The sequence below is a fragment of the Lissotriton helveticus genome, chromosome 12 (genome assembly GCF_964261635.1).
Source record: "Lissotriton helveticus chromosome 12, aLisHel1.1, whole genome shotgun sequence".
NCBI classification, from domain to species: domain Eukaryota; kingdom Metazoa; phylum Chordata; class Amphibia; order Caudata; family Salamandridae; genus Lissotriton; species Lissotriton helveticus.
In genome coordinates this window covers 917,368,367-917,390,772 of record NC_136073.1, presented here as the reverse complement: position 1 = coordinate 917,390,772, position 22,406 = coordinate 917,368,367, and the positions used below count along the sequence as shown (strand labels likewise).

At 44.8% G+C, this 22,406-nt stretch overlaps 1 protein-coding gene across 1 annotated transcript in view; it reads right to left on the bottom strand.

Moving 5' to 3' along the window:
* Nucleotides 1–21,689, bottom strand: part of LOC144798559 (uncharacterized) — a 49,134-nt gene extending 27,445 nt beyond the window's left edge. The window contains exons 1-2 of the mRNA XM_078669498.1: nucleotides 21,329–21,689; nucleotides 11,848–12,490 (exon numbers count right to left, since the gene is read on the bottom strand). Of these exons, the coding sequence (XP_078525624.1) occupies nucleotides 11,848–12,259 (412 nt within the window). The 5' untranslated portion in view covers nucleotides 12,260–12,490; nucleotides 21,329–21,689. The remainder of the gene's footprint in view (nucleotides 1–11,847; nucleotides 12,491–21,328) is intronic.
* Between the last annotated feature and the right edge of the window lie 717 nt (nucleotides 21,690–22,406).

Genomic DNA, 22,406 nt, shown 5'->3' with positions numbered 1-22,406 from the left:
ATTAATCTGGCGCCCGAATAGTGGACTAATCCCTTTCCCCACACGCCGGCGACGTAGGTCCAGCCTTTGCCCCCTTCTACAGCCGTGACGGACTTCGAAGTGTACACGCAGCGGGACTTCCTGCTTACTCCCTCAGGCCCACGGAGGAGACGGACTGCGACCAGGCGTCCACACGAGGCGGTGAGGATCGCGGATCATCCCAACCAGAGCCCAACCCGTGAGAGAGCAAGGTCCGAGGTTCCGGAGGCCCACCTGTTCCGAGGCGCATGCGTGGCATCAAGTATCAAGTTTCCGAGGCCTTCAAGTTCTGCTTCCCGGTGAGTACCACTATGGGGAACGCATCAAGTTAAAGACGTGTCCGTTCACACGGGCACGGTAAAGACGGGTCCACGGTAAAACGTGGGCACGGTAAAGACGGGTCCACGGTAAGACGTGGGCACGGTAAAGACGGGTCCACGGTAAAACGTGGGCACGGTAAAGACGGGTCCACGGTAAAACGTGGGCACGGTAAAGACGGGTCCACGGTAAAACGTGGACACGGTAAAGACGGGTCTCATTTTTGGGACCGGTATGGTTGTACTGTATTCCAGTGCATAAAGTTAACTGTTTTCAAGTACATGTTTTATTCCATGTATCAGGTTAGACTGTATCTGTTTTAGTGTTTTAATGTTGTAGTGTGAATGATTGTTGATTGTTTCAGTCTATTCTATGTGTATTGTATTTCCATTGTGTTGGTTTCAACATGCCACTGTTTTCAAAATTGCGTCAGATAGGGACCAGAAAAGGTATACTAGAAGAGTCAGTCAACATCCCGCCCAGAGACACACCTGGTCATTTTATGTATAATAAGCACGGGCTAGACGCCATTTTGTTTTTAGATTTATGGGTAGATTACACGAAGGATCTGGAGGAGAAATATAGATGGCCTGTCTCGGGGACATGGGATTCTGAATGCATTATGAGAGTAGAGGAAGCGCTATGGAAAAAGAAATCAAGACCCTCTCAGAAAGATGCCATTGAATTATGGCGCAAAGAGTCACATAGGAGAACAGAGAAAGAATTTAATAAAGCAGAGAGAACTAAACAAGCAGGGGAAAAAGCCAAAGAAAAAGAACTATGGGAGGAGGGGGAACGGGTAAAAACAGAACAGACTGATAGAGAAAGAAATGCCGTCGTTACTGGCATTTATCCCGTCCTCTCAGAAGAACTAGCTAGAGTGACCACCTCAGAAACACCCAGTAGGTCGCGAACGCCACCACCTGTACCCTTTAGAGTATGTAGAAAGAAGCCGACAGCATCAGAGGCTTTTATTTCCTCCTATATAGAAGAGCCCGCACCGGACTACGTAAACGCAGATTTCCCTCTGCCCCCATCGGCCATATAAGTTTACTGTGTAGTTCCTTGTAAATAGCTCCTTGTAAATATGGTTTATGAAGAGCATGTCATTATTATAACTTGTTGAGTTTCTTGTGAATATGGCTTGTGAATAGCGCCATGTGGTTATGGTTTGTGCAGAGCATGTTATCATTACGTTAGGCAGGAGAGAGCTGGATCTCTTTCAAGTGCTTGGAGAAAACGTTTTGAAGATGTGCGTACGTGTTATGTGATAACGTGGAGAGATGAGTTCATGACTTTCCCATGTACTGCAGTCATTGGGGAAAGATTGTGCTTCAGCTGCCAAAGAGTTAATATCTTGTATTGAGAAGGCAGTATTTGTTTTAACATGCTGTTTAACATGCATGGTTATGTGAGCTGACACTAAAAGTCAGTGAGTGCTTAGATGAATGATGGTTTGATTTAACTTTTTCATTGGTTGCTGGGTCTGCCTATGTGCTTTGTCAGCTTTGTCAGCTTGCTGACTGAATGGTAACGTCTTGCATGGAGAGTAAAGACGTGTTCATTTAACATTCTATTTCAAATGCGTCCGTGTATTTGTGTGGGTTTGCCTTGGATCACTTGATTTAATGTGTTTGACTCAGAGGTCGGTAAGCTGTAAATAAACCAGTCGGATTGAGATAAGGGTTTGCACGGAGGGTGCTTTAATGTTTTCGCGGTTGAGAAGGAAATATAAAACAGACCCATCATAGAATGTGCTTTTAATTAGTGTAATGCAACCGTGTGTTTTTTTAAATAAAAATGTGTTCTACAAAATATACATTATTATTTTTTCCCAATGCAAGCTGCCTTTTAGAATAGCGTGTGACAGTTAATCCACTCAATTAGAAAACATGTTTTTTTTTTAAAAATGACGAATCTGGCTCTTTTAATAGGTAGAATAGAAGAGCTTGCACACTTAATTATGAAAATCTTGGTTCTGCAAAGCAAAATTATGGTGTTTCACATGTTATTTTCAAAAAGTAAAACGTGATGTGTTTCCATGTCATGTTGTTCTGTTTCTTCTTTTCCTTTGCAGCTAGTAACAATATTTTATGATATAATTATTTTAAAATGCTAGCATGTGTCTAGGTTACGAAATAAAATATGTCCTTATTAATTACTGATTTTAGGATGCTTTTTATCACGTTTTGAATTTGCTTCAGTTAAGTTAGAGAATGTTGGTTAGCTCTCTGGCCTGGGTACAGATGTGTTTTGAATTACAGAGAATGTGTTTTTCGACCTTGAGGTGGCCTGGCTCCCAGGGAAAGATATTTTGTAAAGGGAGGGCTTTTCCCTCTTGGAGCACCGAGCAGTGCCTGTCTTGTTATTATTGGCCATACTCCAATTCTTTTCCGCGGACAGTCCTCCAACTGACTCAGGCTTCCTTCGCTTGCAGATTAAGAATGCTTGCAATTTGACCAAGCTCTCTCTTCAGTAACTTGGCAGCTGTTCTTAGCTCTCAGAGTTTTGAAAGGGTGGAGGAACAGCCCTGTGGGTGACATCACGATGAAGGGGAAGGCAGTGTAGAGAAAAAAAAACTTGATGAGCCGCGGAGAAATGTTTATAAAAGGAGGGGGTCAAGTTGCTCTTCCTTACAGTCAGCACTGAAAGCTTCATTGACTTCAGATAAGGCATGCTTGCAAATGAATAGTTTTACCCTCGTAGTGTAAACAGAATAATTGGCAGGAGTTTCGCTCTTGCAATGAGTTCTAGCATTTACAGTCAGGCATTAAAGAGACAGCTGGACAGTATTTATATGCCTCCCAACACTGCTCTACTCCAGTACGTAGACGACATCCTGATTACAGCACGATCAGAACCAGAATGCGAGAATGCATCACTGACAGTTTTATACTTTCTGGCAGACAAGGGGCACAAGGTGTCCCCTTCAAAGTTACAGTTCTGTGAACAGCAAGTGGTGTAACCTTGGACACTTGCTGTCCAAGGATGGTGGACAGCTAACACCAGAACGTATACAGCTCATTTTTAACCTTTCACAGCCCAAGACACAAAAGGAAGTACGGGCCTTCATTGGCCTCACTTCATACTGTAGGCAATGGATTCCCCAGTATGCCTATCTAGCCAAACCACTCATACAATTGACAACACAGGAGGCAGCGTCTTCGACTGTCCTCCCTTGGACACAAGAACATACCTTGGCATTTGAGGAATTAAAAAGAGCATTATGTCAAGCGCCAGTTCTAGCGACTCCATGTTACAGTAAGCCTTTTATGCTTTTCATAACTGAACGGGATGGAACAGCGTTATCTGTCCTCACACAAGATCAAGCAGGAAAACACAAGCCTTGTGCTTATTTTTCTAGTACACTAGACCCAGTGGCCCAGGCTCTGCCTGCGTGCCTGAAATCGGTTGCAGCAACAGCCCTAGCCATAAGACAAAGTGACTCGATAGTGCTGGGACACCCCCTGACAGTACAGGTACCGCATGCAGTGGAAGTTCTCTTAAATAGGACACAGACACAACATTTGACTATAGCGAGACTGACAGGATATGAACTGACATTGTTTCAGCCACACATAGAGATCAGACGATGTAATATTCTAAACCCTGCTACACTTTTGCCCTCAAGTACAGTAAATGCACCACCACATGACTGTGTGGAAATAATGAATATAGTGACGACACCAAGACAAGACCTGACAGATATTGCACTTCCAGACCCTGACCTAACACTCTATGTAGACGGATCATGCATGAGAACGAGTGCAGGAGAGTTAGTAGCAGCATATGCCGTGACCACTGCTACTGAAGTCATAGAGACACAAAGAATAGACACACTGTCAGCACAAGCAGCAGAGCTCATCGCTCTGACACAAGCCTTCATAAGAGCTAAGCACATAAGAGTGAACATTTATACCGACTCACAATATGCTTTTGGCGTAGTTCATGATTTCGGAGTACTATGGAGGGAGAGAGGTTTCTTGACCTCTCATGGGGCCAAAATTCAGCACGGCCCGCTTATTCAAGCCCTGTTGGAAGCAATACATTTACCTACAGCCATAGCTATCCTGAAATGCAAAGCTCACACCAAAGTCACAGACACCATTTCCCAGGGTAATGACCTGGCAGACCGAACTGCTAAACTTACAGCCCAGACACCAACAGACACGACAAGGACAGAAGTACCATTACTGACAAAAAGTATGACAGTCAGGGATCCTTCTCAAGATGTACTCGACATACAGACACATGCCACTACAGATGAAATAAAGAAATGGACTGAACAAGGAGGGGTCCAGACTGACCAAGGTTGGATGACTAAGGGAAAAGGCACATGGTTTCTTCCAGATTCCATGGTACAAGTAATCATAAACACAACACATAGTCCAGCACACTTGGGAGAAAAGGCAATGATAGACAGTTTACAGAATATCTGGTTTAACAAGCACCTGCGTGCAGCAGCGAAACAGAAAGTACGAACATGTATGATCTGTTGCCAGTTCAATCAAGGTAAAGGCATCCCGGTGGAACAAGGCGGATTTCATCCTCCTGACCACCCTTTTGAGGTCCTCCAGATGGATTACATCCAAATGGACAGATGTAGAGGTTACAAGTATGTCTTGGTAGTTGTGTGTGCACTATCTAGATGGACAGAAGCGTATCCAGTTCCAGATTATACTGCTGTGACAACCGCCAGGCAATCTCTGAATTAATGAAACAAGTGTCTCTTCTGTTAGGATATAATTGGAAGTTCCATTGTGTACGACACCCTGAAGCAGCAGGCCTTGTAGAAAGACATAATCAGACAATCAAGACGAAACTAGTAAAGATTTGTGCAGAAAAAGGCGTGGATTGGATGGTAGCCTTGCCGGTTGCCCTCTTTTACATGCGTATGGTAGCTCATTCCAGAACAGGCCTATCCCCGTATGAAGTAGTTTTCGGTAGACCGCCAAATATGTGGGGTACGCCTATGCCTAAGAAAATAACTGATGTTGACAGTAACATGCTGACAGATTACCTGGCTTCCTTGATGTCTGCACTACTCTCTTGTCGTTCACAGGTTGCTGCCGCCTTCCCTGACAACACCCAGGTCAAGGAACACGCCATAGTCCCTGGGGATTTCGTGTTTGTGAGGAATTTTGATCGATCAAGCCCCCTTGAGCCACGTTGGAAGACACCGAAGTTAGTGTTACTGACCACGAGGACTGCGATTAAAGTAGAGGGAAGAAAGGGATGGCTTCACGCTCATCACTGTAAACGATACTTTGGACAATCTGGAACTTTTGAAAAGAATAAAGACATTAAAGACATTAAAGACTTTGCGCCGCTTGCGCCGCCTTTGCTAGAAAAGACTCCACAGCAAGAGTATAGGTCTAAGTTACGATCTAGTAAGTCAGACGAAGTTTAATTGTTTAAGTCCACTAGGTGGTGAATAGGTTAGACTAGATTTCTGACATGTATAAGATCGCATACGACAATAGTAAAAAGAGCAAAATGAGAGAGAAATACTGTAAGCTATTACATAGTAGATGTATAGTTTCTTTGATTATTCTATTTTTCCTGTGCATTGTTATAATCTGTGTTAGTTTAATACTACATGTTTTCTTTCCTCCTCTTGCCTCACATATGCACTCTTCCCTTAACAACACCGTAGAGCATACATTCAGTGACCTGCCACCTCATGAACTGTCATATCGACTTACCCTGCGTAACAATACTTTCATTCGAATGTTACACCGTTCTCATCAGACCAGCAATGCGACTAATTGCTGGGTATGTGGCCAACTGCCACCTTATCAAAAGACGAAGGGAGTTCTGCCCTTCTTTCCTTTACCGTTCTCCCACAATGGTTCGTGCGGAGCATGGTTTGCCTTAATGACCTCACTAGACAGAAAGTCCATAGTATACCAAGATGAATGGATATATGGAAACCTGAATAAAGTAATGAATAAGGCATGTTTTCCAGACAAAGACGGATTTCCCCAAAGGAAGGGAACTGATCTAGAAAATGAAGAGTACGAGCAAGGAAATGCATCCGTTAGTTTTGTAATGCTGAACGCTCAGCCCATGCAAAATATAGGTCCACCATTTATTTCAGTCCTACCGGTAAAAGGTGCTTTGTGCGTTAGAAAGAAAGGCTCAGTACATATGGGACACAGCGAGTGTAAAGCTGTAGTAGAGTTTAATGAAAAAGGACAGTCTTCTTTCAAGACGTCACGCCATACCTATTTCATTTGTGGTCAAACAGCCTATGTACATCTGCCCCCAGACTGGGGTGGGACATGTTATATAGCGTTCCTGCTGCCACCCGACTTCCTGGCCCCATCCCATTACCATCGAGATTCACGACTAGAGCATGTTAGACAAAGGAGAGAGACCGATGCCTCAGAGATAGATCAGACTGAAACAGCTTGGGAGCAATATACAGATTTCAACAAAGGATTCTTTTTCTTCATAGGTCCCGTCCAAAACAGTAAACTGATACGCAGGTTAACAAGAACTCTGGAAGCAGTAGTGAATGTGACTGCCTCTGCTCTGGCGAATTTGACCCAGGAGCAGTCTGCCATGAGACTTGTTGTTCTTCAGAACCGCCTTGTTCTTGACGTCATCCTGGCGGATAGGGGCGGGGCATGTAGAGTGATCGGTTCTAGTTGCTGCATTTTCATCCCTAATAACGCGCCATCTGTGTACGCAGCAATAACAAGACTCCACAAGATTTCTCATGATATACATCAAGACCCAGGCACATGGACTTGGTCCAGTTGGCTCTGGGGTATAATATCGGCTTGGGGATGGAAAGTGTTGTCGTTCCTAGGAATGATACTGCTTATGATATTCGGCTGCTGTCTCTGTCTGCAGTGTGGCCCGGCCATTTGCGGCCTGTGTGCGACTGCCTGTGTACCACATCCACGTGTACAAAGGATCAAAGATGAACAAATGATGCTGTATGATCAACTATACGGTCTCATGAATATAGATGTGTCCTGAAGGGTAAAGTAGGGGACAAGGAGGGAATGAGGAAAATGAAATTTTACATGACCAATATGTCCCCTGCGTGTACCCTATGTTTAATGTATGTGCATGTCATCCATGCATTTTCCCTTAAGTGGCCTGAACAAAGAGGCCTCTGCATTTACGTCCTGCATTAGGATGCCAGTCTTCAAGTCTCCCATGTAAGAAATATTAAGTTAGCATTTAAGGCCCATGTATTTGCATTGTGCACTTTTAAATAAATCACGACAAACCCATTTTGTGGTTCAGCCTGAGCCAGTTTCTGAATTAAAGGTTTTCATGGCTCAGACACTCTGAGAGCTACAGTTACGTATCCCTGACCTCGCATATTTCTGGCTCAGCTGAAAGAAGCCCAGCAAAGGGTGCCAAGACAGTGTTTTGCAAAATAGTTATCTGCTTGTTGTACAGAATCACATTTCTGCCCGGTGAAGAAGGTAAACAGAACCCGTCTGCAGAGATAGGACCTAGCCTTTCTGTCTCCGTTTAAGTAAATTACAGAGCTTGCATCCGTAGAAAGCCCACGTTCCCCTATGCAATGAACGAAGAAATATATGCCCCCTCTGGCTCTTAGTGATGAGCGACCTTTGCTTCAGATAAAACATCCCCGGACTCAAGATATCAGATAATACCAGACGTGCTGGTCGCCCTGACACTGAAGGCCTCTCTACTAGACTGAATGTCAGCTTTCCCCCCAGTCACAGGTCAGTTGCACGTCATGATCAAGTTGCACGCACAAGTAGGGCAAAGTTCCAGCCTGCCATGCAACCCCCTCCATGTATCCACCCACCTATGACTCACCTATGACTCATCAAGTGTACACCCTCATGCACGCCCACATGCTCTTATCTTCTTTTCTCTCTTGCTCTGCCTCGAGCGCTCCTCCTATGTACAAAATTGCACGTATAAATATGTAATCAGAAAATAATGTTTAGAAGACCCTTCCTGAACCTTAGAGGTGATGGAACAGATTCTCCCTTAACTCAAGTTATTGGAATAAAGCCCTTTGACTCGGATACCACGGACTCTGCCTCTCATTTACTGCATGATGCATTGTTTATGTATAGAAATTATGACAGGGTAATATTTTATTTACCACAGGCCCCCGAACATCCTTCGCCACCACCATCCCCAACTTCATCGCACCACACGACATCGCCTTAAACTACATACTCATTATCAGCAAAGCCATTGACATCACCCCATCCCTAGACCTCTGCGAGAAGTTTGGAACCTATTTCCACCTCAAGATCAAAAACCTCTATGACAACTTCACCGACCATCCACCAGGCAACGCAGACGGCTCCCGCCCCCCAGAAACACCAGCCAGACCACCATCTCCAACTGGACACCGATCACGGTGAAGACACCGCCTCAACCATGAAAAGCATCCACTCTGGGGTCCCCACCGACCCCTGCCCCCTCACATCTACCACAGAGCTGCCGCCTCCATCGCACCATCAACACAACCTTCAAAACAGGCACCTTCTCAGACGACTGGAAGCGTGCAGAAGTCAGACCCCTGCTCAAGAAGCCCACAGCTGACCCCACCGACCTCAAGAACTATTGTCCCATCTCGCTCCTCCCCATCGCAGCCAAAGTAGCAGAGAAAACAGTCAACAGGAAACGGACACAATTCATTGAAGAGAACGCCGTCCTCAACCAGTCCCAATCCGGATTCTGAAGCAACCACAGCACAGAGACCGCCCTACTTGCCACCACAGATGAGATCCGCACCCTCCTTGATCAAGGCCACTCTGAAACCCTCATCCTCCTCGACCTATCAGCGGCCTTTGACACCGTCTCCCACCGCACACTAGTCGCCAGACTACATGACGCAGGCATGCAAGGAACAGCCCTGGACTGGATCTGATCATTCCTTACCGGAAGAAGCCAAAGGATCAAACTCCCACCCTTCCTCTCCGACCCCACGAAAATCACCTGCGGAGTCCCACAGGGTTCATCACTGAGCCCCACCCTCTTCAACATCTACATGACCCCCCTAGCAGGCATCGTCCAACAACACAGTCTCAACATTGTATCCTACGCCAACGACACTCAGCTCATCTTCTCCCTCACCAAAGACCCCACCACTGCCAAACTCAAATTCCAGAAAGGAATGCAAGACATTGCAGTCTGAATTACCAACAGCTGCCTGAATTTCAACGCCGAGAAGACAGAAGTCCTCGTCCTCTGTACCACCCCTTCTGCATGGGACAGCACCTGGTGGCCGACCGCCCTCGGAAGTCCACCTACCCAGTCAGACTGCGCCAGGAATCTCGGCATCGTACTCGACTCCTCACTCACCATGAACCGACAGGTTAACACCGTCACCTCCAGTTGCTTCAACACCCTCTGCATCCTCCACAAAACCTTCAAGTGGATCCCCCCCGGAGTCAAGGAAGACAGTCACCCATGCACTCATCACCAGCAGACTGGACTATGGAAACGCACTCTTTGCCGGCATCAACAAGTCCCTACTCCGCAAACTCCAGACAATACAGAACACCGCCACCAGACTCGTCCTCGACATCCCCCGACACAAACACATCAGCCAACACCTACGAAGTCTCCACTGGCTCCCCGTGGAGAAAAAAGTCACTTTCAAAATCCTCACTCACGTCTATAAATGCCTAAACAACAACGGACCCAAATACATCAACGACAGAATCTACTTCCACGTACCCAAAAGAAACCTCCAATCTTCCAACCTCGCACTCTAGTCGCCAGACTACATGACGCAGGCATACAAGGAACAGCCCTGGACTGGATCTGATCATTCCTTACCGGAAGAAGCCAAAGGATCAAACTCCCACCCTTCCTCTCCGACCCCACGAAACCCAGTGCATCCACAGAGTCAGAGCAGTTTCAAGACCCTTCTCTCACATTGCAGCTAAGACCTGGAACGAGCTACCGGCAGACATCAGACGCGCTCCTCCCTGAACACCTTCAGGAAGACCCTCAAGACCTGGCTCTTCGGCTAAACAGATCTGCAGACACCCCCTGATTGATTGATTGATTGACAGCAATGTGATCCCAGAGAACGATAGAGTGTGACAGCGATGTGATACCAGACCAATAACAGAGTGTGACAGTGATGTGATTCTAGACCAATGACAGTGTCCGCCCTAAGCTGGGATTGGTAATAATTCAGGATCACAGCTCAAAAACTGAAAATGTAAAGTACATAAAACACTGCCATTTACACACTAGTTGACGATCCAATGCAAAGTGCTCCTTTCCCTGCTCTACGCTGTGTTGTATTCAATAACGAGTAACTCATGAGGCAGAACAAAAACAGCCTGAAAAAGTACATCTAGAGGTGAAGACGTGCGATAGGACGGAAATAGACAAATATTGAGGTGCCACCTGCTAGAGTCTCACTCTCACTGCTCAATAATGAGTCTTTAGCAGAGAAAATAAGTTTAATAACAAATTCTAATAATTAACACAATGGATTTCCTCAGCCATTGGCTAGTCAATAAAATATCATGATGATTGGGCTGCATTTCACTGTTGTGCCTGGATTTTATTTGAATCTTTGCTCCACTGAACATGCATTAGAAATTGTATGCAAATACAGGGGTGCAGCAAAAACATCTCTCCGTTACTTTGCCAATCTTCAAAGGCACTGCACTGGTATAGAAATCAGGAGTCACTTTGACTTCAATTATCGGCCAGTCCAAAGCGAAAAGCGTAGCTTTTATATCTCTAGAACACCCAGGTTCTGCTGCCTTCTGACTAGGTTTGTGTGATACAAATACCCAACAAATACATAACAAGGCAGCCACAAAGCAGCCACAGACATAGCTACACTGGCTTGGAGTTGAATGCGGGATCAAGTTCACATGGATGGGCACTGTGTGCTGCGCCTGCAAAGGCAAAGTCTAGGCTTACTTCTGGCCCTTAGGAGAAAACACCTAAGATGCATCATTCAGGTGTACGGTATTTGTGCTTGGAGATAAGAAAAGGGAATCCGGCAGCATTTCATGGCAGCCTTACCTGGAAAGGGATCCTCATCATCCCCCTGATCCCCCTGCCCAACACCTGAAGACAAGGTGGCCCCACACAAGCTGCTTAGCAGACCCTCAACCCAAGGGGATAAAGAACCTTTCCATTAGACAACATGAAGTTAACAAGCCAGTGTGTTACAACACGTTTGTGATAAATGAATACATTCATAATAATTACGTTGGCAAGCCCCATTTACATACATTAACCAAACTGACTGGGAGCAGTGCACCAACAAGATTGGTTGATACACAACCTCCCCCCCCCCAAAACTTCCTGGGTAGCAAGACTGGAGCAAGAAATCTGGTAGGAGCATCGGAAAATTTATCCAGCAGATGACTGCGCATCCGTCTCCATTTTGCACATAATGCCTGCTTTACGGGTAAAACAGTTGTTTACTCAATGCCTGTTTTTGGTGAATCCCGAATATTATGGAAGGAAAATCATAACATATTATTTGAACACGTTGGTTATGTGTTTATTTCTTACCTGATGCCGAGCTATCAAACCGGGCTCCTTCATCAAAATCCTGAGGGCCCTTCACATGGCGAAGCCGGTCCAGAGGTTCCCTTTCAGCCCCATCCTCTTCTTCAATCTTCACCAGGACAATATGGTTCTGACAATCGTTGCGTGCAGAATCTTCTGCGACTTCAACCTTCACCCAGCCTGTGGAGGGATGGCGGTCACTGACAGGAGGTTCTTCCTCCACTGGAATATGCAGAGAGCTCATAGAGTTCTCACAGTCACTGTAAGAGGACTCGTTGTACACTTCAGTCTTCACCCGGACCAGGGATTCACCAGACTCGCTTGTTGGCTGATGCTGCACTTTGTCCCTCTTCGGCTGGTCCATAGAGCTAGGAGAATCCAGAGCAGATGGCTCGACCTCCTCTGCCAGCTTCATCCAGTTTTTTTTGTTCAGCTGTGCTCTTCCTTCAACTATCTCTGCCAGTCAAGATATCCTTTTCTCGATCTACATTAATTGTAAAACATAGAAAATGGGGAAGAGAGAAAGAGAAAGAAAAGATAAAAACAAGGAGGAAAAGGAAAAAGCAGCCATGAGAGTGAGGGTGAATAAGAAATTCCAAAAGGTACCACGAGAAAGCGAGAAAGAGATAAAGAGGGGTGATAAAAACTGATAACGGAGAGGGCAATAAAACGAAAAAAAAACAAAAAGAGACAACAAGGGAGAAATAGAGGGAAAAAAGAGAGACATAGTCAGACCAACAAGTATGAGGCTAAATTTACTGTACACAGGAACCAATAATGAGAAATAATATTCAACATTTCATCTGTCCTCCATGTGCCTCGTGGAAGGTAATTCAAGATGGAAAGAGTCCAGGTGGACCAACAGTTATAAGAATAAGGAGACACTCCTATTAGAACATAAAAACGTGATCTGACCAAGGTACACAAAAAAATCTGTGCTCAGCTTATTCAAGAGGTAATCTATCAGACCGCCAATAACTTTGCAATTAGTCACGGCGATGTAAAAATGTGTGGATTTTTTTTAAAATACTTATTAGAGATGTCCACATTTATCTCGAACTACATTTTTTTAAATCTGAGCTGTTGGCATTTGCCTCTTTCTAAGAGTTGGCACTGTGATTTTGTTCTCCAATGTCTGATCAAGTTTACAATATTGGTATCAATGACTATTGCTTTACTGTGAAGTGCTACGGCTCCTGCTTCCACCACGTTAATTTTGACTTCTTACCATTCAAAGGTAGATGTACATTTTTAAATAGACGGAACCCACCAAAAAGTACTTTTCTGGGATGGAAGCAGAGTGACCATCTTAAACACGCCCATGGTTCAGGCACTTGTACATGTTTCATTTGTACATCGAAAAGGTTTACATTGTCAGGAATCGCTCTCTTTCTCTCCTGTTCCACAAACAATACAGTATGTGAAGAAAATAACATTAGATGTAGTAAAAATCTATCAAAGCGGAATGTGGCACACATGATCCAGGGATGAAATCGGTGCCAGGAAAAGGTTTAACTGGCACATCTGTTACTGTGAATTATTTTAGCATGCTCTCACTTATCATCAGTCAGAAGGTTAGCAATGAAAATCGCCATGATCTTACAGTGGGACTCCATGCAAGATGTTGGTGAGTTACATCATGCTCTAGGGTGATAGGAATCAGAGAACGGTTTGCCAAGTTATAATATGTATTCGGCCAACGGGAGCCATTCAAGGCCTGCAACAGGATACAGCAATCTCAAAGCAGCGGAGGATTGATTCTAAGGCCTTAATTACGAGTCTGGCAACCTGAGGCTGGCCAGACTTGCAGGGTGCGGTGATGTCAGTACAGCCACTGCCGCACCGACCGTCCCATTATGAGTTCGGTGGTCGTACTGCCGACCTCACCATAGCACTGCCATTCCCTGGAGATGGTGTGGCAGTCAGCAGGCCGCAAAATGCTTGGCGGGACAGGCACCGTTACGCAAAGCATAGTACGAGTTTCCTCTCCTCAAAAATGTACATGGAGGTTCTTACACCACAGAAAACCTGGAGGAGAGGATTACATGGTACACTCACCCACACAGACCAAGCCAAGAACCTTGGCATCGTACTCAAATCATCACTCACCATGAAGCGACAGATCAAAGCCGTCACCTCCAGCTGCTTCAACACACTCTGAATCCTCCGAATGACCTTCAAATGGATCCCACATGAATCAAGAAAGACGGTCACCCACGCACTCATCACCAGCTTGCTGGACTATAGAAACGCACTCTATGCTGGCATCAACAAGTCCCTACTCCGCAAACTCCAGACAATACAAAACGCCGTCGCCAGACTCGTCCTTGACATCCCCAGCACGAACACATCAGTCAGCACCTACGAAAACTCCACTGGCTCCCCATGAAGAAAACATTAACTTTGAAGATCCTCACCCACGCCTACAAAAGCCTACACAACAATGGGCCAAAATACCTCAACGACAGAATCAACTTCCAGGTTAGTGGACAGCCTAATTAACATGGGGTAAAAAATTGCATTCTCTTGTGTGCTGAGTAAATACACGGTATTTAAAACTGCTTAATTGTTCCTTTTTATTGTGAACTTTTGAGCATTCTAAGACCGGATTGGTTCCCAAAGCTCTGGGAAGAGTGAGGGGTAAGGGGTACCGGAGGGGGTTAGAGAGGTTTGAGTTACTACATCTTCTCTGTCACAAATAAAGAGCAAGCTGAGAAAAATAAAGTGCTTGATACGGTACCCACTTTCAGCTGGACCGAGCTACACTGGAAGAATGCCAAAGGGGAGTCACTGTGGTAATAAGGAGAGAAGCTGTTGCGATGAAACAACAATACACAAAAGACAGCGCTGGGCACTATTTACTGCACCAGGGAATATTCCGACATGAAAGGAAGCCTCTGGAAGATGGCCGGCGATGCACGCGCTAGCGACTGAGATTAAAGAGATAAATCAAACTCATTTTATCTATAAACGCTGTGTATTTGTAAGCACTTGGCGGAAACAGTTAAGTGCATTTTTTGTCATAAAAAATAAAGCATAAGTGAAGCAAGTGTTTGCAATTGTGATGGAGATAGCATGATTTACAGGCTAGTTTACAGAAACATCGTTGCAGACAAGCTAAACTCAGAGCATGAATGCTCTGCAAATTAAAAGGAAAGCTTCCCCAAACAAGCAGGAAACCACGAAAAAAGACCCCTAAAGAACACACAAATATGACAAAGTGTAATTTTACAATAGATTAGTCCCGTCTCTCTGGGAGGAATGAAAGAGAAAAGGAGGGACAAAAAGGCAGGATTGACTACTAGCAAGCAAGGATTTTTAAAGGACACAAACAAACAAATCAAAAGCAGGGAGATGGCTTTAAGTCCACAAGAGAAGTAACAAGAGGTTGCATGCTTAGGCTGGAACTAAAAATAAGTGATGGATACATATATCACATGATCTCGCATTTACCCCTGATGAATGGTGCAGGCCACCTGAACTGCATTAGGATTGATTCAAGCAAAGCTTCCAACTGCATTATATATTGAATGGACTTGGTTTATAAAGTGATTCAGTAAACAGGCGATTTGTCTCATTTGTATACGAGTCGTTCTTGCACATATATTTGCTATTATTGAGTAAACTTTATACACGGTAGAGATTTAGCCTACAGGCACATATTGTTGTTGCACCCTGTTTCCGGGCAACCTAGGACTTTTGCAAAAGGTTTATTTTGCCAGGTCGCAGTGGCAGTTTAAAAACTGCACACATGTTGCAATAGCAGGTGTGAGACATTTTTAAAGGGCTTTTTGAGTGGGTGGCACACTATGTGAACTTTAACGCTACCAACCAGTGCAAGAATCCTAAGGCCTACAAAACATAATTCAGCAAAAAACAGGAAGGGTGAAGGCAAAACGTTTGGGAGTGACCCTGCAGATAGGGCCAAGTCTAACTGTCCCCTTGTGCCATAGGTTAGGATCGGCTGGAGGTCCGGCTGCGCTTGTGGCTACAGTCTCTGCCCAACCAGACGAATTTTACAGTTGGAAATTTTTTTTTTAAGTTTGCCACAGTGTTCCCGCCCTAAGAAAATCTGTGTGCAGGATGTGATTGGGAGGAGGAGTATCCCACACGGAGATATCACTCTTCTTCACTCGTAATCGGGCCCAAGTGTCTTAAAAGTAAACTTCCTTACATGCATTTACCGATCCACTCACACATCGTTGCTAACTGCTATCAAATCTGTATTTCCTCTTAAAAATCCAAACGACCCTAGCTTTTTGCAAACTCATTCAGGTAAATCCATCTACATTTCTTCTCGCAAACTGTCTAGATTCTTCTTTCTTCCCCTATTACCCTTGAAATCCAAGTAATAAACTCACATGTCCATCGCTCAAATTAACTCAAATTTCACTATACTAATCCATCACTAATTCTTTTTGGGGTCCGGAGCAGCGTGCCACCCGCCGAAAATCTCTGACGCCTGGTCAGGGGTAGTAGGCACTATATAAATACAATTACATCTCATTACTTAACTTAATCACTCAGGCATTCACTTCAACTCACGAATGAACTTAGCGCAGCCTCAAACATGTCTCCCAGAGTCCACCACACCTCTCACCCACAACCAATAAGTCATAAAACCCAGACCTAACTCCTTGCACTTACAGCTATTATCAGTCAAGAATCCAAAGCTACTCAAAAGCACTCACCACTAACTGACAACCACTCCTAAGTCTTGTAACTCATCCACTCACCTCCTTTCCCTCATTAGCACCATGAGCGCAACGTACTGCCCTGCTTACCACAGATGACACTGACAACGCTGAGGGGTTGAAGATGTATCTTCAAACCGACACCACTGGAGACAGATCAACAGAGAGACATGCTGGGAAGAGGGCAGTCTTCCTTCAGCATGTGCGAGCTTGTTACTGTGGGACTAAAAATTACATATGAGCTGAACACAGATGAGAGAACAGTTGCACTCGCCAACAGCATGGTAACCGTTGAGATAGTAGGCATCTAAAGCCCATAGCATAGATACACTGTTCTGATAGTTAATTTTCGTTGACTTCATACTGGGGAACAAATGATGTAAACTATTTCACAGTTCTCTTTGAAAAACAAATTATGCGTCACGGAGCACAAAATAATGCTAAAAAGGTATTTTGTGGCACAAAAAGTAAAGTATGCACACATTCTCTACCAGTATAATTTTGACTCAATGGAGCTAGAAACAACATTTCTTGCAAATGAACAAAATATGAGGTAAATCTGCAATGATGCAGTCAATTTTGCAGCAACGGAATCATATAAATGTACTAGCCCTCATCATTATCCATTGTTTTTCAACAATTTATTCACTGAATGTAAACAAAATGAAACATTCTAATGTGAATCAGGGCCCATTGTTAACTGCACTTTGGAGCAAACAGCCCTTTCAAGCTAACCACCCTAAAATAAGCTTGTAATGTTAGAAAAAATAGAATGTGTGAAATGTGCACCGTGGTCCTGTTCGCGATCTTAAAGGCCCTGGCGACATACAAAAACCAGGGCGATACAAAAGGGGATGATGGACGGAGCGTTTGAGCAAATCAAACACTCACCCCCAGTCAACTGATCTGGGTTTAATCCATCACCATTCTTTAGCCTACTCAGCCACCCCATTTCAGACATGGCCATATGCAAATCAGTCTGACCCTGTGCCTCATGGGAACAGTCCAGCCCGAACTGCCAAGCCATGTCTTCCATGGACCGGAAACAAGCTTCTGAGGACCGGTTTCAGGTTCATAACCCTCATCAGCCAGGCTAGCTTGAATCCAGTGGTCATGTTCGCGATCTTAAAGGTCCTGGCAACATACAAAAACCATCCAGCCTCGTGATTTATGTCACCAGAACCCCTCAATTGCAATATTGGATCACATTACAAAGTAACCTGTGACAAAACAGCACTAAAGACTTGTTACATGCATTGCAGGCTGCATGGCAGACCATGCAACACGCCGCACCTAAACTTTGGTAAACTTCAAAGTCGATGTAAAAGTCTGAAAGTGACGAAAGGCCATGAGGTATTTAGTAGTGGTGGGTTTCATGGTAACATGACTATGCCATTTATAACGGATTATCAGCAACTAACCATGTAAAGGACAGTAACAAGTAGGATCTGATGCCACCATTACGAGTGGCTTCTTAACTCCAATGGGACTGTTAACACAGCTACTGGCCTCATCGGAATAATGAGGAGATGAATAAGACGCAGGGGAAACCCGTGGATCTCATTACTTTCACCCAGAGATTCTGGCTGCTGAAAATAGCCAAAATAACAGGGAAATAAAAGAAAATAGCTGGAATAATGGACCAGGAATTACGGATTCCCTCTGTAATTCCTCATTTCTTAGTGGACGTTTAGAAACGTAAACAGTCCTAGAAGCCACATGTTCACACACAGTGGAATCGAATTCCCTTGATATGTATATACACAAACAGTGGAATACCACGGTTAAACGTGTACATACAGAGTGGAATGGTCTTGTTACACATGTTCGCATACATACAAACACACCGTGGAATGATCCTGTTACATATGTCACCACAGCCCCCCCCCCTTCCACAGAGGTCCTGACTCCCGTACCGGCCGCTGCATGAACACACCGGGGAAGAGGGGGTGCGGGCACGGGCCAGCCCCCACTCCACACACACACACACAGCAGAATGGTCCTGTTATATGAACACCCACACACAGTGAAATGGTTCTATTACATATGTGTACACACACACATAGGGGAATGGTCCTGTTAAATATGTACAAACATGTGCACTGGTGCGGTCCTGTTACGTATGTATACACACACACACACACACTGGAATTATATATGTACACACATAGCAGAATGGTCCTGTTACATGTGTATACACACACACACTGGAATTATATATGTACACACACAGCAGAATGGTCCTGTTACATATGTATACACACACACACACACACTGGAATTATACATGTACACACATAGCAGAATGGTCCTGTTACATATGAATACACACACACACACACACACACACACTGGAATTATATATGTACACACACAGCAGAATGGTCCTGTTACATATGTATGCACAAACACACACACACTGAAATTATATATGTACACACACAGCAGAATGGTCTTGTTACATATGTATGCACACACACACACACTGGAATTATACATGTACACACATAGCAGAATGGTCCTGTTACATATGAATACACACACACACACACACACACTGGAATTATATATGTACACACACAGCAGAATGGTCCTGTTACATATGTATGCACAAACACACACACACACACACACACTGAAATTATATATGTACACACACAGCAGACTGGTCCTGTTACATATGTATGCACAAACACACACACACTGGAATTATATATGTACACACACACAGCAGAATGGTCCTGTTACATATGTATGCACAAACACACACACACACACTGGAATTATATATGTACACACACAGCAGAATGGTCCTGTTACATATGAATACACACACACACACACACACTGGAATTATATATGTACACACACAGTAGAATGGTCCTGTTACATATGAATACACACACACACACACACACACTGGAATTATATATGTACACACACAGCAGAATGGTCCTGTTACATATGAATACACACACACACACAAACTGGAATTATATATGTACACACACAGCAGAATGGTCCTGTTACATATGAATACACACACACACACACACACTGGAATTATATATGTACACACACAGCAGAATGGTCCTGTTACATATGAATACACACACACACACTGGAATTATATATGTACACACACAGTAGAATGGTCCTGTTACATATGAATACACACACACACACACACACACACACACACACACACTGGAATTATATATGTACACACACAGCAGAATGGCCCTGTTACATATGAATACACACACACACACTGGAATTATATATGTACACACACAGTAGAATGGTCCTGTTACATATGAATACACACACACACACACACACTGGAATTATATATGTACACACACAGCAGAATGGTCCTGTTACATATGAACACACACACACACAACACACACACACACACACTGGAATTATATATGTACACACACAGCAGAATGGTCCTGTTACATATGAATACACACACACACACACACACTGGAATTATATATGTACACACACAGCAGAATGGTCCTGTTACATATATATGTACACACACAGCAGAATGGTCCTGTTACATATATATGTACACACACAGCAGAATGGTCCTGTTACATATATATGTACACACACAGCAGAATGGTCCTGTTACATATATATGTACACACACAGCAGAATGGTCCTGTTACATATGAATACACACACACACACACACACTGGAATTATATATGTACACACACAGCAGAATGGTCCTGTTACATATATATGTACACACACAGCAGAATGGTCCTGTTACATATGAATACACACACACACACACACACTGGAATTATATATGTACACACACAGCAGAATGGTCCTGTTACATATATATGTACACACACAGCAGAATGGTCCTGTTACATATGAATACACACACACACACACACACTGGAATTATATATGTACACACACAGCAGAATGGTCCTGTTACATATATATGTACACACACAGCAGAATGGTCCTGTTACATATATATGTACACACACAGCAGAATGGTCCTGTTACATATATATGTACACACACAGCAGAATGGTCCTGTTACATATGAATACACACACACACACACACACTGGAATTATATATGTACACACACAGCAGAATGGTCCTGTTACATATATATGTACACACACAGCAGAATGGTCCTGTTACATATGAATACACACACACACACACACACTGGAATTATATATGTACACACACAGCAGAATGGTCCTGTTACATATATATGCACAAACACACACACAGGAATGGTCCTAATATACATCTACACACGCACACATACATACAGAGAAATGGTTCTGTAACGCATGTACACACACACACACAGTGGGACGGCCCTGTCACATATGTACACACACAGGTTGGAACAGTCCCAGTACAGACTCACACACCGTGAAAAGATCCCAAATCACACACGCCGTGGAGCAGTCCTGGTAGTGGTGATGTTAGGCGTGTGCACTGTCCTCCTACACAGTCTCACACGGACACACACGTGCAGGGGGCGGAGCTATCACACATGCACACACATGTGGAGGGGCCAGGACATGTGTAGACACATGGGTCAAGCCTGATGTACACACAGGATGGAGCAGGGCCCCGCCCCCTCTCAGTTCCCGGGCCCCGGGCGGGGGGCAGTGACCACAGCCCCCTCCCCCTGAGGCCCCCGCACTCACCGCCCCCCCTGCATGTGCACCCTGGGGGGCGGCGGCCCACGGCACAGCCCCCCCTCCCCCCGGAGCCGGCCCCCTCCATACCTGGGCCGGGACGGGCGGCGGCGGCTCCGGTGCCTGCACAGGTCCTTCGGCGGGGCGAATGGGGAATAACCCGGAAGAGACGCTGCTCCCTCCTGGCCGGGAATGGGGACTAACCATGTCATGGAGGGGGAATAACCCGGAAGAGACACTGCTCCTTCCGCCAGAATGGGGAATAACCCGGAAAAGACGGGGCTGCTCCCCGCAGTCTGACACTTCCGCGGCGCTGGGAGTAATCCCGACGCAAAAAAAAATGGTTCCTGTGACGGACGGGAGAATAACGGGGACGAGCCGCCACTCCCGCCTCTTGTCGGCCGCAGTAGAAGCGCGGCCGGAAGTGACGAACCGGGGACAGCGTATCCGCAGCAGTGCATGGGTGGGTGACAGTGCCCATGTGCGGGAGAGCCGTGTTCCTCTGAGCCGTGCTCGCGCTGCGTCCAGTGCGCATGTGCGGGAAAGCGAAGCGGTGTTCCGCTAAACCGTGCTTGCGATGGGTCCAGTGCGCATGTGCAGGTGATCAGTGTCTCTTCCAGTGCTCTGATTGGCTCTTCGTCGCTAGACCCTCTGTGATGAGTGTTTTTCTTCCGGGGTCGTGGCTCTCTCTGACCCGGCTCCACTCGCTCGTCTCTTCGGCCCCGGCCCGGGGAGGGCTCCAAGCGGATGAGGGAAACATGTTCTAGCTTATATGTCAAGAATTTTCAATTCTATTACAGGACGGAGGCTTCAGATTATGCTTCTCAATCTCATTTCAATCTTTATTCGGTTTAAAAAACCTTATAAGATACAATACATTCAATCATAATACATCATAACACAATTTAAATACATAAAAATAGCGGGTAGATAAAAATGTCAACACACTTCCTTTGTATATAATACATAGAATTCAATTCATTTCCCAGTTTGTCCACTTGGGGGTGGCTTCGTCCTAGTTAGCCCCTCTAATGTACAAGAACACTGAATAAATATACAGAATAATAAAACAATAAGTTAAACATCTGTTTTTGTTAAAAAAAAGTGTACACCAGAACATTAAAGCAGGCAGCACTTTAGCAATCAACAGGTAACTCAGTAACATGGT